This window comes from Scardinius erythrophthalmus (assembly GCF_964197995.2).
Source record: "Scardinius erythrophthalmus genome assembly, chromosome: 6".
In the NCBI taxonomy this organism is placed as follows: Eukaryota; Metazoa; Chordata; class Actinopteri; order Cypriniformes; family Leuciscidae; genus Scardinius; species Scardinius erythrophthalmus.
In genome coordinates, this window is record NC_138226.1 from 32,551,301 (window position 1) to 32,565,858 (window position 14,558).

At 36.3% G+C, this 14,558-nt stretch overlaps 1 protein-coding gene across 1 annotated transcript; it reads left to right on the top strand.

Annotated features, from left to right (window-relative positions):
• Positions 1-2,206: 2,206 nt before the first annotated feature.
• On the top strand, positions 2,207-14,137 carry upp2 (uridine phosphorylase 2). The gene is made up of 8 exons (XM_081368618.1): positions 2,207-2,251; positions 2,343-2,414; positions 2,860-2,974; positions 4,267-4,425; positions 4,837-4,951; positions 5,168-5,377; positions 5,969-6,115; positions 12,302-14,137. The coding sequence occupies exons 2-8, from the start codon at positions 2,362-2,364 to the stop codon at positions 12,442-12,444; spliced, it is 942 nt and encodes a 313-aa protein (XP_081224744.1). The 5' UTR covers positions 2,207-2,251; positions 2,343-2,361; the 3' UTR covers positions 12,445-14,137.
• Positions 14,138-14,558: the final 421 nt, after the last annotated feature.

The following is a 14,558-nucleotide window of genomic DNA, read 5'->3' on the forward strand; positions in this document are numbered from 1 at the left end:
TCTGTGACATGTGCCTTGAGGAAGCGTTTACCCTGCTCAAGGCACAATAGTCAGACACCCGAGGCTCCAGCTCCACGGCGATGTCTAGCTCAGTCGTTCCTTTAAATTTCCGGCTTTCTGTGTTTTCACTGTTAAATTGAATAGAAAGTTGAATTGAATTGAAGGTTGTAATACTTTCTTCTGAAAGAGTACTGAATCTTCTGATTAAAACACAGACGAAGAAGCAGAAACAAGCATTAAACAGCATATAAATCAAAACTGCCTAAAGTTAATGAATGAAATGTCGACCCAGGAAGTGGTATATGTGATCCATACCATAGAACCATAGATCTACTTAGACTTAGACTTAGGCTCGATCTACTCCATCTAAGCTTTGATCATTATGCTGTCTGGATGTAGTCTTTGACAAAATGCATTTTTCTCAGCTTTTTGCCCTAAATGTTGCTTTTTTTAATGCCCACAGTCAAGTTTTAATAAAAAAAAGAATGTATGAAGCTAGAATAAAACATTTTTTTATTATTTAAGGCTCTGTTCTTTCTTTGCATACATAGTTGACAGTGATGATAAATCAGATCAGTAACTATGACGACACTAGTGGCACTAATGGTGCAAAACAAAGCAAAAGTCCAAAGAGAGTAATATTTTGACAAGTACACAGTGTGCTTTTCAAATTTTCACTATTTCATGTTGTTTTGCTTTGACTTAATGTGTAATCTATTTAACAGCTGTTGCAAAACCCTGTGCGAATAGAGGCAGATAGAGGTAAATACACACTTACCTCTATTTTACCACTTACCTCTAAACAAAGTGTTGTGATCTTGTGTTTTCACTTACAGTTTTTAAATCTGCTTGCTCAATAATGAAATTTTGTTTATTTTAACCAAAACAAACATCTTCCAGATTGTAGCTTTAAGAGATAAAGGTGATTCTGTTGGCTGAAAGAGCTTAATGGGTACTCTGTTCTGTGTCAACAAATTTGGGTGACACTTTAGAATTCTGTTCCATCATTAATGAATAACTAGACATGAACATTCTTGACTACTATTACTACCAACTACTATTAACTAACAAGAAACTATGATTATTGAATTAGTAAGTAATAGTTCACTATTAGCTAATCAATAAAAAAAATTCATACATCTCAACTACTAAATACAGATTCATAATTAATGTGAAAAATACAAAATGAATTAATTCTAAAGTGAAGATCATTGTAACCCACTAGTAATGACTAAAGTATTACAAAATCCTTCAGAAGGAATTATTAATTAATTGGATCAGTATTCCTAATCCGTGCAGGTTTTGGGAGACGAGTGGGGCTGGTGATGTCCTCCTCAGCTGGGCACATGGTGAATGCCGAACTGTTGTTCACCAGCACCCACTCCACAAACATGGGAAATGTGAAATGTCTTTGTTGCTCCTGCTCCATTTGGATGGCCGGCAAGCCCATAATAAAGGGGGCGGCTAAAAGAAATCTTAGTCTTGCGGTAGTGAAATCCACAGAGAAAGAAGCGTTGCAAACAAACTAACTTTTAACTAACAAACTGCACTACTTACAACTTAATGTTATTGCAAGACAAAGAACATAGGCTAACTTTAAGGGTTTAAATACACAGGAGTAATCAATGGAAAGCAGAACAGGTGTAGAAACTAAACAGAACTGAACTGTCACACCCTCTGCAGTGAATGTCAATATTTTCTTGAATAAATTAAAACATAAACAATATAAATTTTTTAGTATTTAGTTTTGCTAGCTCTATTGATTGTTATATAATCATTCAAACACTGGTGCAGTCACCATATAAATCTATCAATGTACACAACTATGTGCAGTGTCTACACATTATTTTTATTTACAAAACAAAAAAATGTAAACTGTATTTTTAATGGATGGGTTGGAGCAGATGATGGAGTAGTGAAGGTTACTATCAGTGCTGGACACAAGATAAGGTTATATAAGATATGTTTAGATAAGCTAAACACATACACATGCACATCAAACTTCATTTGACTTTATTTAACTGTGTTGATGTTGGCGCAGTCCTGCATCTCTCTGTAGAGCATAAGTCTATTTGTTAACATATCAAGGGAGATTAGTAACCATGTGGAGACAGAGGGAGCAAGTGCTACACCTCCCTCTATAACCAATCAGAGAATACTGAGCTCTCTATAAGAGCCTGTCTAAGTTGGACACATTTTTATTCTACAGAGGTCCTGATGACACAAATGTCTGCATAGTAAAGGGGCAAAAGTTGGTACAAAAATTGAATAAATTCTGCATGTTTCTTTTTCCTATATATCTGTGAACAAATAATGAATTTATATTTACCGCTCTCTTACAGATTATCGAGAACTGCAATCATGGCACCTATTTTAATGAACAGCATTGGAAATGAACACAGCAGTTACATTCAGTAAGATAACTTTCATTTACTCAGAAAGCACACATCTTTAACAGATCAGAGAAGATGGGCAATGTCTGGTTGATGAATGTGTAAAGACTTCATGTGTGGGCTTGTTTGGGTCTTTGGATATACTGGGTTCGGTTCAGTTCTGATGTCTAAATAGTCAGGATATTGAGAAAATGTGCTTGTTGCTTTGCAAAGATATTTTAATGAGAAAATCTCCTTGGTCCTTGACTTCATTCTATTTCTAACCAATTTTTTTATAATCATTTATCTCAGTTTTTTTTATTAGATTGATACTTTTTGAGTAAAGCACAGTACCCATGCTTTTACTTTTTTTACACTATCTACACACATGAATGTCATACAAAGTTATATGAAACATATAAAATATTTGTGTTTAACAGTCTAACTTCTCTTAGTCCACAGCAATAACAGATGTGATGTGTCACAGACAGGTGGAGTATGTGAAAAACCCTCACCTGGAAAGCATGGAAGAGGACATCCTGTACCACTTAAACCTGGGCACCAAGACCCATGACCTGCCCCAGATGTTTGGGGATGTGAAGGTGTGTACAGAAGTCCTGACCACACCTGACTGAATAAAGTAACATTTATTTTTAACAACATTATGAAAGTAAAAAGCCATGAGTTAACTCATGAGTTAGGCTTTTTACTTTCATAATGTTGTTAAAAATAAATGTTACTTTATTCAATCTTCATATTACATTCCTACAAAAATGACAGATACTTTACATTGCTGTCCTGCGTTAAAACATGAGGTTAACTGTGTTTTAGACCTCATAGCGATTGATTGCGACCTGGAAGCAACATTGAGTGGTGGGATATTTTGCTAATAAAAATATTGTGATATGAGAATAGCATGAGGACTTTATTGTGTCTGGTTTTCAGTATCATCTAAGTGAGGTTTTATTAAGTTGCATGCACAGGAAGTTTCAGTGTGGACGAGCTAGTATGGATGGAGACAGTTTTGAAATGATAATGGCATTTTCAAATTTAGACCTAGCCTTAGACAGCACATTTAAGGTGAAATTAAATGCAATAATCTTGAAGAAAGATAGTCTTTAGAACTGTATAGAGGATGATTGATGAAAATTATGATCTATTTACAAGGGTTGATGTACAGTATGGTAAGCCTGTCATTATCACAAAATCAAAATCCTCTTATATCATCCCAAAGGGGTTTATTTTGTGATAATCTCCAGCTGATTGTGCAATATTTTAATTTCTTATTTGGATAATAAATAAATAAATAAATAAATAAATAAATAAATAAAATAAATAAATAAATAAATATTTGAGCCAGAATTATTTTGTTAGGACAGTTATGTCAGAAAATCAGTTGCCTGAGACTACTTTCATTTAGCATCATTATCAGGGTGTGGCTTATTTTTAAATAATCCAATGAGATTTAAAACAGTTCAATTCAATTAAAACAGTTGTAAACAAATTATTCTAAAAAATCCTGCTAGAATATCCTGATCTGTTACCATTAAATATATTACAGAAAGTAAATACACCTTATGAGGAGCAGGGCTGACATATAACAGAAGGGTATTTTTCCAAAAGGGGACTGCATGGTGCAAATATGAATTAGATCTCTTATTTTCTACTCCATTAAACCAAGATTTTAGAATAGCTGAAATAATACATTTGAATTTTGTGATTAAGACTGAGCTACATGTAATACCAGTAAAGGGCAATTCTTGAAAGGGACAAAAAAAAAAAAAAAAAACCTTAAAGTCTACAGAACAAAACAAAAGCAACATCAGATAGTTTAATGCAAAATGTTACTTTTGGTTGGAAAGTGATTCATTTTGCTATGTTATCTCTTCTGTAGTTTGTTTGTGTTGGTGGAAGTCCGAATCGGATGAGATCTTTTGCCCAGTTCATCCATGAGCAGCTGGAGCTGCCAGGAAACACTGCAGACATCAGAGATATCTGTGAGGGAACGGATCGATATTCCATGTATAAAGTGGGACCTGTGCTGTCCATTAGCGTGAGTGTCTGAAATCCTGATGAGGCTTGTATTTGAATGAGAGATTATTCATACCAGTAAACTGATTTGAAATTTTTTTATGAAGACCATGTGATGTACTGTAGGAGCATTCCACTGAATCCCGGATAAAGATTATCCAGTGGTAGTTGACCTTTATCTCAAAGCCAGTGAATACTACGGAGTTAATGATCTCATCTCTCTCTGTGTCTGTGTGTGTGTGTGTGTGTGTGGAGAATTTGTGGTCAGACTTATTGTATAGATATATGCATAAGCTATGAACAATGAATGATTGGATGAAACGTGTAATCATTAGCATCAATCATCATTAATCATAATCTGTAGTGGGCTAGCATCACATTTTTTTCACTTGCATCATAATCGATGTATTCTCCTCCATTTTGTCTCTGACAGCATGGCATGGGCGTTCCCTCCATCTCCATCATGCTGCATGAGCTCATTAAAATGCTCTATCATGCTCGTTGTCGTGATGTCATCATCTTTCGCATTGGCACGTCAGGCGGAGTTGGTGAGCACTTCCTTCTTTATTGTATCATTGAGTTATGAAGCACAAATACATCAGCCTGAGGAAGCGGTTTTAACTTTAATGGCAATCATTTTTAACAAAAATGAATCAGACAATTCTGAAACATATGAAATTTAAAACTGCTGGATGGAGGGGGACTTGAATTATATGGGTTTTCTACTTTCTAGTCATTTTTTTGCCGTTTGTTTGAACACACAGGTCTGGCTGCAGGGACCGTAGTGATCACAGATAAAGCTGTGGACTCTTTCTTCAGGCCCCAGTTTGAGCAGGTGGTTTTGGGAAAGGTTATCATCAGGAGCACAGAGCTAGATGAAGATGTAGCCCAAGAGCTCCTGCAGTATTCCTCAGAGCTTCCAGATATTCCTACTGTTATTGGAAACACAATGTGCACACATGACTTCTACGAGGGTACTGCAATGTTTCTGTACTTTGTTTTATTTATTAGCCCATACTGGGTTTGGTCCTGTAGCTTAAATAGTAGAGCATGTTGTTAGTGATGCCATGATCCTAGGTTTGATTCCCAGTGAATGCATGAACTCAATAAATGCACTGAATGCAATGTAAGTTGCTTATAAAAGAGTCTGCCAAATACATAAATGTAAAAATCAAAAAAAAAAAAAATCAAAAAACTGATTGTTTGATTGAACTGATTGAATCAAACTGATTGAACCTGGATGTTGATTGGTCTAGCCATGCTAAAATATACAATATAGTTGTATAAAATATAGTATAGTATACTGTAGTTATGTCAAATCTGTTCACCAGCTATACTGTGTGTGTCATAACCCACCCATAACCATAGTTTAAATGTCAGACTTGCCTAACAACTGCTTTAACCGTGACTGTATTTACAATACAGCATGGCCTCTCACACACAAGCATTCAAAAACAGATCTTGTGGTCTATGGATCTATATCTTAATGTGCTTTTGAAGACAGCACACTTAAAGGATATTTATTTTCATATAGTGACATACCAAACCTCCTTTTCCTGTTGTAGGTCAGGGGCGACTGGATGGAGCCCTGTGCTCATTTTCCACTGAAGAAAAATTTGAATATCTGAGGAAAGCCAACGAGGCAGGCGTCAGGAACATTGAGATGGAATCCACTGTCTTTGCTGCCATGTGTCGTGTCTGCAATCTTAAAGGTACATAAGTTTACATTGTCTGTTGTCATCATCAATACTATAACACAGAGTACCAGAGTAGGCAGGTATGGACCTAATTTTTTTAAGGGGCCACCATAAGCCCCTTAAGGCTGATATATAAATTGACATATAGGAATTATCATTGCATGTTACAAATTGCATGTTGTTTCTTTGTTCTTTTATCTTTTTTACAAAAATGTAGAAACGGAGAACCACCTTTGTCTGTTGCCTTTGGGCTGCCTATTAGGGGGATAAACAAAAATAATCGTCAGTATAAAGTATTGAAGGGGATATAATTGAAACTACTGCAGCACTTAATTCACTGACACTGTATTTATGGGGCGCCGTTTGTAAAGTGGCTCACGCTGAAAATAACAGCAACATTTTGTCACATTTAGCTTCAAACAATGTTTAAAAAACTGGTATGAATTTTTGATTGTCACTTTTTAGCACATTTACAACAATATTTGTCAACTTAGAGATATTTTAAATAGTTAAATCTTCACCTTCACATTAAATGTTACACCTAAATGCTAAATGTAAATCTAAATGTTAAATCTAAATGTTAAATCTAAATGTAAATGTTAAATCTAAATATTAAATCTAAATGTAAATCTAAATATTAAATCTAAATCTAAATGTTGAATCTAAATGTTAAATCTAAATCTAAATGTTGAATCTAAATGTTTCAGGTGAAACTAAATATTTAACTAATATGCAAATTCAAAATGCCAGTAACCGGGAGGTCAGTTATAGCATGGTTTATAGTGTCAAATAACGAATAAAAACCATTTCATCCGAGGAAATGGACTCTTGGACATGGATTATCGTGATAATAGCTACCTAAAATAATAAACACGTTTGGACAAACTGTATTTGAAGAGTAGGCTAGTGTGTCACTTTTATGAAAAGTGCGGGACTTATGACCTGTAGTGGGTGCCAGCCCGAACCCCGCCCACAACATTTTGGTCGGGAAGTTCGGTCTGGACCATAGACTGTAAAAAAATATGGACGTAGTGTCCGTGACGTCACCCGTAGGTTTCTAAAGAGCATTTTTAAAGCCTAAAGTGGGCGGAGCCGGCCGTCGCCATCTTGGCCTGGCGTCACTCCCGGATAACAGAAAATGGGCAAAGAGGCGGGGTGTGAGTGGAGCTGAGGAGCTCAATTAAAAGTTCCTATTTTTGCCCTTCGAAATATTATAATAGTTAAAAGACATGGCTATAAGTGAGACTGTGCATCGTGATTCTGTACTATTCTGCTAGTTGAAAATGCATTATGCAGTAACTTAATATTACTCTGAGAGTGTGTGTGTGAGACAGTGATTTATGTGCATACATGTCAGCCACTCTTTTTTTATAGTCTATGGTCCGTCAGCGCGGCATCGCTCGTCAAGTTCGTAGAGAGCATATTCAGTCCATTTTAAATTCTGATTTTGGCCGCCTCTCAAATGGGTTAAACCATAGATATATTGCCTATGAAGTTCAAGTAAATGCGCTAGAAAATCCGCGCTCATTCAAGGATGTGCATTTAACGTTATTGCATGGACGGAGAAAGCGCCGACGCCTGCACGATTTCATCTGATGGTACATAAGCAGCAAAGCATATTATAATCTATCTGTTCCGGGAGAGCAGAACGAACGAGCCTTTATTGACGTTTTTAAATCTGAAAACTCCAAAAAGCAACGAAATTGTCAGACATCCATTAGTGAATGTTAAAACAAACGGCTAGCATTGACATCAGCGGCAACCCACCTGTCACTCAAGTGGCCACACCCTTGCAGAACTTTAAATATTAATCAACTAAACGGAAGAGTTCTAAAAAAATTCACCCCCCTCACAGTTGTCATGAAGGGCAAAATTAGCTGTATAGAGCTGGTAAGTCCCGCCCCTTCCGCTAATCCCCCTGGACCTCTAGGTTGAAAAATCGTCAATGCAAGTGAATGGGAGAAAATAATTATTTTCTGGTCCCGTTTGAATTTTGCCATGAATGTGAACATTTGTTGTCTGTGAATTTTTTATATAACTTTTCGTGTAAAGAATGCTACAATTTAGCGGGTAGAAGTTTGATACGGTTAGACTTTGTGTGAGAGCACTTTGTGGACTACAACTCTTCGCTGCTTTCGACGCGTTTGAAACATCACCACCACTAGCACACGGACACTAGTTCACGGATCCCGCTAAACATGGCTGTGCCTTTGGTGCACTTCACCGCCTTCTTTCAGGGAGAGGACAAAATCGTTGAGGTTGGTGAAAACCATGGGTAAGTCAACTTTATGGGGTGACGTCACATAGGCGACATGTAGTCTTTCTCGTTATGTCTTTTCCACAACTGCTAGCCGAAGAATCATACCATATACTGTCAAACTCGTAACATGAAAAGTTATATAAAAAATTCACAGACAACATATGTTCACATTCATGGCACAATTCAAACGGGACCAGAAAATAATTTTTTTCTCCCATTCACTTGCATTGACGATTTTTCAACCTAGAGGTCCACTTGGGGTTTTACGGATGGGCGGGACTTACCAGCTCTATAGACCCAAGCCACATACAGACACCAGGCTGTAAACATGTTTTTTTCTGCTGTAAAGTTGGTAATTTTAACATGGGCGAGATACTGATTTGACTCACTTTTGACAACAGCCTCAAGCGGCCAGTCAACGAATTGCAATTTAACTTACTTCCGTGTTGGTTTCAAGAGAGAGACGGGGAGGTTGCCGCTTGGTCTGGACTCGATCCATTGAGGCAGAGGAGTAATTATGCTCGGCTCCCAGAAGGCCGAGCCAATCAAATTGCCAGGGCGGGCTTTAATCGATGATGGACAGATGATCTGCGGTTACGTAATCACCCACGTCATCAAAGAGCTGTTGGGTTGAATTAGTTTACAACAAAGATGACTGCCGCTGGAGAATTGAGATTTCACGAGTTCACTTACAAATAAGTCAGATAGAATAAATGCGTATATGAGAATTAACGAGTTCACACAAATAAGTCAGATAGAATAAATGCGTATATGACGTGCTGTCCGAGGAGAGGGCTGTGGGCTCGGTAGCCATACTCCCCCCGTGTTCCTGGTTGTGAGAGAACAAGCCAAGACAAGAGTGAGGATTCGGGGTTGTGGAGGGATGCTGAAAAACTGTCAAGGAGTGTTAGGTAAGTTGACAGAGTGAATATGCTTCCTCATGCTGATAGATAGAGTAACGTTAGACATGGTATTGTTTGATGACAAGCTGATATTGGATTGATTATTTGTACGTGCTCCTCTCGAACTTTGTTTATGAAACATCATGTGTAGATTCCACCATCGCGTCTGTTATAGAAGATATCCACAGCGCATTCATTTTAAAAGAGGAACAGAGAGCCGCAACATTTTGTTGGTTGAAAATATGAATGAAGAACATGCGTCATTTACACCGTTGCTCTAATTGGTTGTAGGTCTATCCAATTGAGTGCAGAGTTTTTTTTTTCCTGGTTCGGTTGAGACATGCCCCATAATAAAAGCCCTATGAAGCAGTATCAGACTCACATTCTGACTAGAATATGAGTATGACAAAGTCAGGCTAACCTGTAGCCATAATAGCCAGCCACGAGGGTAATATCACTTTGACTGAATGTCATGATGTCATCACTCTGTCATCACTCTCATCCAAGCGTGCCGCACAAGCCCTGAAAAGTGAAGCCAAAACGTCTCGATCGCCCCCCGGTGACTGGTCCTAGTATAGGTCATAAGCCCCGCCTCCCCGTGTTTTTTTAACCCGTGAGACCAACTAAACAATTTAATACACTTCAAATATCTTTTTTCTAAAGGTGGTTTCTTTAATTTGCTGTCGTTTTTATCACGCTGATGTAAGTTCAAGTGTCTGTTTCAAAAATAAGTTGGTTTTTAGTTAGTTACTGATGCGGCGCTGTAACGTCATGATTGAAAGCTGTGATTGACAGGTTCTCTGAGCGAAGTACTCACTGAAGCACCAACGGACATTTTTTTCGGGATCTTCGGAGGACTGAGGAGATTGTATTTACTTTATTTTAACAAGCCACTTGTCGTACTGCAATCAATTTTTAAAAAAGTGTGCAGAATCCACTCTCCCTGAGTGCATTCTGCAAGAGTGAGGGCGGAGCGTTGATTTCGCGGCTTTACTTCCTGCTCACTACTGCGCAGGTCTGGTCCCGAGATCGCTACTGCGCAGACTCAAGTTCCAATATGTCAGCGCCATATCGGGACGCTGCCGGCTTCAGTTCTCATCAATGGAAGAGAGCGAAGGGGCGTTGTCCATCTTTTTTTACAGTCTATGCTCTCATCACGAAACTCTACAGTTTCTCCAAACGTGTTTATTATTTTAGGTAGTTATTATCACGATAATCCATGTCCAAGAGTCCATTTCCTCGAATGAGATGGCTTTTATTCGTTATTTGACACTATAAACCATGCTATAAACACACACTGACCTCCTCGAGCTTTTATTTTGGCACTTCCGGTTACCGGCATTGTGAATTTGCATATTAGTTAAATATTTAGTTTCACCGGAAACATTTAGATTCAACATTTAGATTTAGATTTAACATTTAGCTTTAACATTTAGATTTAACATTTAGATTTAGATTTAACATTTAGATTTAACATTTAGATTTAACATTTAGATTTAGTATTTAGAGTTAACATTTAACATTTAGGTGTAACATTTTTACAAATGGCGCCCTATATGTATTGTCCTCTGTAGAGCTGATTTGTTTCTGAAACTTAAGTTTTTTGGAAATATTTAAATTGCATTAAGCACTATAAGAATAAACTTGACTTGAAAAGCTACAATCTTTTTTATAATTAAATTTGTATGAATTTAACAGGTTTTTTTTTTTCACTCTCAAATCAAATCGTATCAATTGTTTTAATAGGGACAGTGCACATCAATCAACAGTCATACACTTTTAATATGCCAGAAACAGGCTAACTTTTTTCAATTTTAAAATGGCAACCTAAAATTAAAAATAAAATAAATTAAAATAAAAATCACAATTATCCACAATTGACCAAACATAATTATGTCTATATATTAAAACCAAGAAAAACCTTCTCCATGATTAAGAAATGATAAAAAAAAAAAACCTTAAAACAGTATATCAAATCAAATACTAATATCCTACTAAATATAATACTAAAGATAATAATGGAAGAATATAAAAAAAGATGATTTATGTACATTTGTTTTGCTTTCAGCCATATCTTTAATTTATATTTAAATGTTGAATAATTTCTACTATCCCTCAACTCAGTTGTTAAAGTATTCCAATAATGAATGGAATTTTCAGTCTTTAACTGAAAAGACTGATCGTCCCAATGGAAATTGTTGAACACAGTCTCTTCTAGTAGTTGCTATTGTTGTGCTGCCACTATTATCCTTCTGTATTATAAACTGGCTTAACATCCATTTAAAATCTTACAAATCAAGCAAGCATCAGCAAAATGTTTAATACAGATTTTATTTTTGAACTTATATTGCAACGATTAAAACTAACACTAAACTAAAACTAAAACTAAAGCTGTGCTGCCTCTATTGTTAGATATGGTCTTGTATGCAAAAAAATAAAATTAATAATATTGGCTACCTTTTTGGCATGCTTTCGAAAAGACACTCAATAAATCAAATGAAATGAAATACAAAATTAGATTTAAATTAGAATGTCCGAGTTGCTTTTCTCCATTCTAGGAAAGTGGTTGGTTATTTGTATTGTCAAGCTCTAAAAAATAACATTATAAAAACAGAATTATCTGGAAGTTGGAGCTAAACTTTTCAGGATGGTGGCCCTTCAGGTGAAGCATCGGACACTACTGCTTTAGGCACATCACTCCTGGGTTAACATCAGTGCTTTTCGACCAAGTTTGAAAAACATGCAAAGCTTTAGACATTTTTGAGCTTTGCAAGATTTGAGAGCTTTTGAAAAGGCAAAGGTTTTAAGTGAATACCACCTTACATTTGATTGTGTTCCTCACACACACAGCTATTGTATGTCAGTCTTGGACATTCTGCCTAAGATCTTATAACAGACCTTTACCTTTGCTTGAACTAACCCTTATGTAAAGCACATAGTCGAGGGTTTAAGTATACTGCTTTGTATGCCTCACTTTATGCAGCATTGAATTACCTTAAATCTACTTCAAAGTGGTTAATGGCATGATATTTTTTGCAGCTGCAGTGGTGTGTGTGACTCTGCTGAACAGGTTTGAGGGAGATCAGATTTCAACACCTCATGATGCTCTTCTGGAATATCAGCAGAGACCGCAGCGCCTTGTGGTTCATTTCATCAAGAAACGTCTCGGACTCATCTCATAAAAATATGTAATTAATATCTACAGTGTAAATAATACTGTTTATAGTGTGTTTGTGTTATTTAAAGGCAACATTCACATTCTCAAACCATCCTCAGCTGACTTCCTAACATTTAAAACAAATGAACACACACCACTCTTTTTATGTGTATTATAACTTGTAAATCTACTATATGATTAAATTATGTGTGGTAAACTTATCGGCGTGTGTGGTAAACTTACATTGTAAAAATAAGCTAAATAAATTATGTGAAGTTCATATGGGTTTTTACTTTAGTAACACTTGATACTGATAATATGGAAAACTCAAAGCAACTGATTATGCTGGAGATGCATATTCTTTGTCGCTAGAGGAAATTCTTTGTCTCTAGAAGTTTCTAATGGTTAAGAGTCTTTGCTCATAAACCTCATGCGGCTCTTTAAACCAGTGCTGTGGTTCATAGTCTCTCTGTTATGGAGGGGTCGAGGAGAGGTGGATTAATGAATAATTATCACTGAACTGTACTGAGCTGAATATTTACACTAATCTCTTGCTACAGCTGCTTTACAGCTGAATTCGAAGTTGTCTTATATTTGATGAAATCCATATCATTAAATCTGTTCCTGTCCTGTTTATTATTGTGAAGCTGCTCTGAAACATTTTCTATTGTATAAAGCGCTATAAAAATAAAGGTGACTAGTAATAAAGGGGTTGTTGATTATGATTTCGCTTTTCTAACTTTAGGCAGACAAAAGTTAAACACAACTACCACACAGTTGTCATCATTTACACACAACAACTCAAAATTGTTCACACTTATTTTTAATGATGCGACCAAACCAACTGTACATAATACAAGTCAGTTCAGAGTCCCAAATTTACTCAAAATGTTGCACTGAATGTTGATACCAACAATGGATGGAAACAATATAAGAGGAGGAAGAGTATGAGGAAGAGGAGGTGAACAAGCAGGAGGAGGAGGAGGACGAGAAAGAGCAAGGTGTGGAGAATGTTGTCAAGGCTGGATCTGGCTTTAGGGTTTGTCCCTTTGCCTGCACAGATGACATTGTGTGTGATGTGGACAAAGTCCTCCGGCCGGACCCAACATGAAGACATGATCCTGAAGCGGAATAAAATCTCTCTCACTGACCTTGATTTTGAAGTTGCACAACTCTTCTGAGTGACCATAACATACTTTTCATTTAGAGTTTTTTACTGTTACCTTTTTGGCTTTTGCAGTTGGGTCACTGTATTTTCACAGTATACAAGTGGTGAATATACAGACATTCAATAGGCCTACTATACAATATTCAGAACAATACTATACTTGCAGTGCATACAGTATATAATTTATTTACCTTACTATTGTTTTATAGACAACTGTAAGTTGTCATTACTATACTTTTTTATGTAATTGCAAAATTTATTTACGTTGTTACAATATTCTTTTTTTCTGTAACTGCATGCTTTGGATTCTGTGTTCTCCATTTTTTTATGTAGTGTCTAATGAATGATCTGTAGTGTTTATAATATTGACTCATGTGTGTATGATCTGAAAGCATTGTTTGATTTTGAGCACAGATAAAATGGTTTTGAGGCAATTGTTTGATTTTGCCAGAAGAGTCAGAGGTTGACCCAGACCTGAGGAGAGGTAATGATGCTGTTGCTGAGTAGCCTTTACATTTGCTGCATTTGGAAATAAAGCTTTTTAAAATGTAAGTATTTTACTGTGCATGGGCTCTTCTTTACATATTTTGTCAATGTTTCAAAGGTCAGATTTTTGTCCGAAGCACCATGTACAGGAGTCTTGCTTTATTCACTTATGTAAGAGGTATTTATTAAAGTCAGTAACTTATCTTAAGCAAAATACTGTTTTGTATTTATTTTGACAGGGTTGTCCCTGAAAGAGTTATCAGTCAGTGCTGTGATTTCACAAAGTTCCAAATTATTTATCTGAAAACCTATTGTAAAGCATTTGGTAGCAGTGTTTTGAATTAATCCATCCAATGTGTAACAAACAGTCATGTTTTCGACATATTGTCTGAGGGAAAAGTTTGAATTGGGATTTAGAAGTTAGCTGTTTGTACCGTTGGGTGTGAGTTTTTAAAATTGTGTGTGAGGATTTAAGAAAATGGTGA

Excerpts from the sequence above, each read along its gene's own strand:
- upp2 (XM_081368618.1), top strand. The coding sequence starts at position 2,362 with ATGGCACCTATTTTAATGAACAGCATTGGAAATGAACACAGCAGTTAC. Across the intron at positions 4,426-4,836 it reads GACCTGTGCTGTCCATTAGC|CATGGCATGGGCGTTCCCTC; the intron begins GTGAGTGTCTGA and ends TGTCTCTGACAG. Across the intron at positions 6,116-12,301 it reads TCGTGTCTGCAATCTTAAAG|CTGCAGTGGTGTGTGTGACT; the intron begins GTACATAAGTTT and ends TATTTTTTGCAG.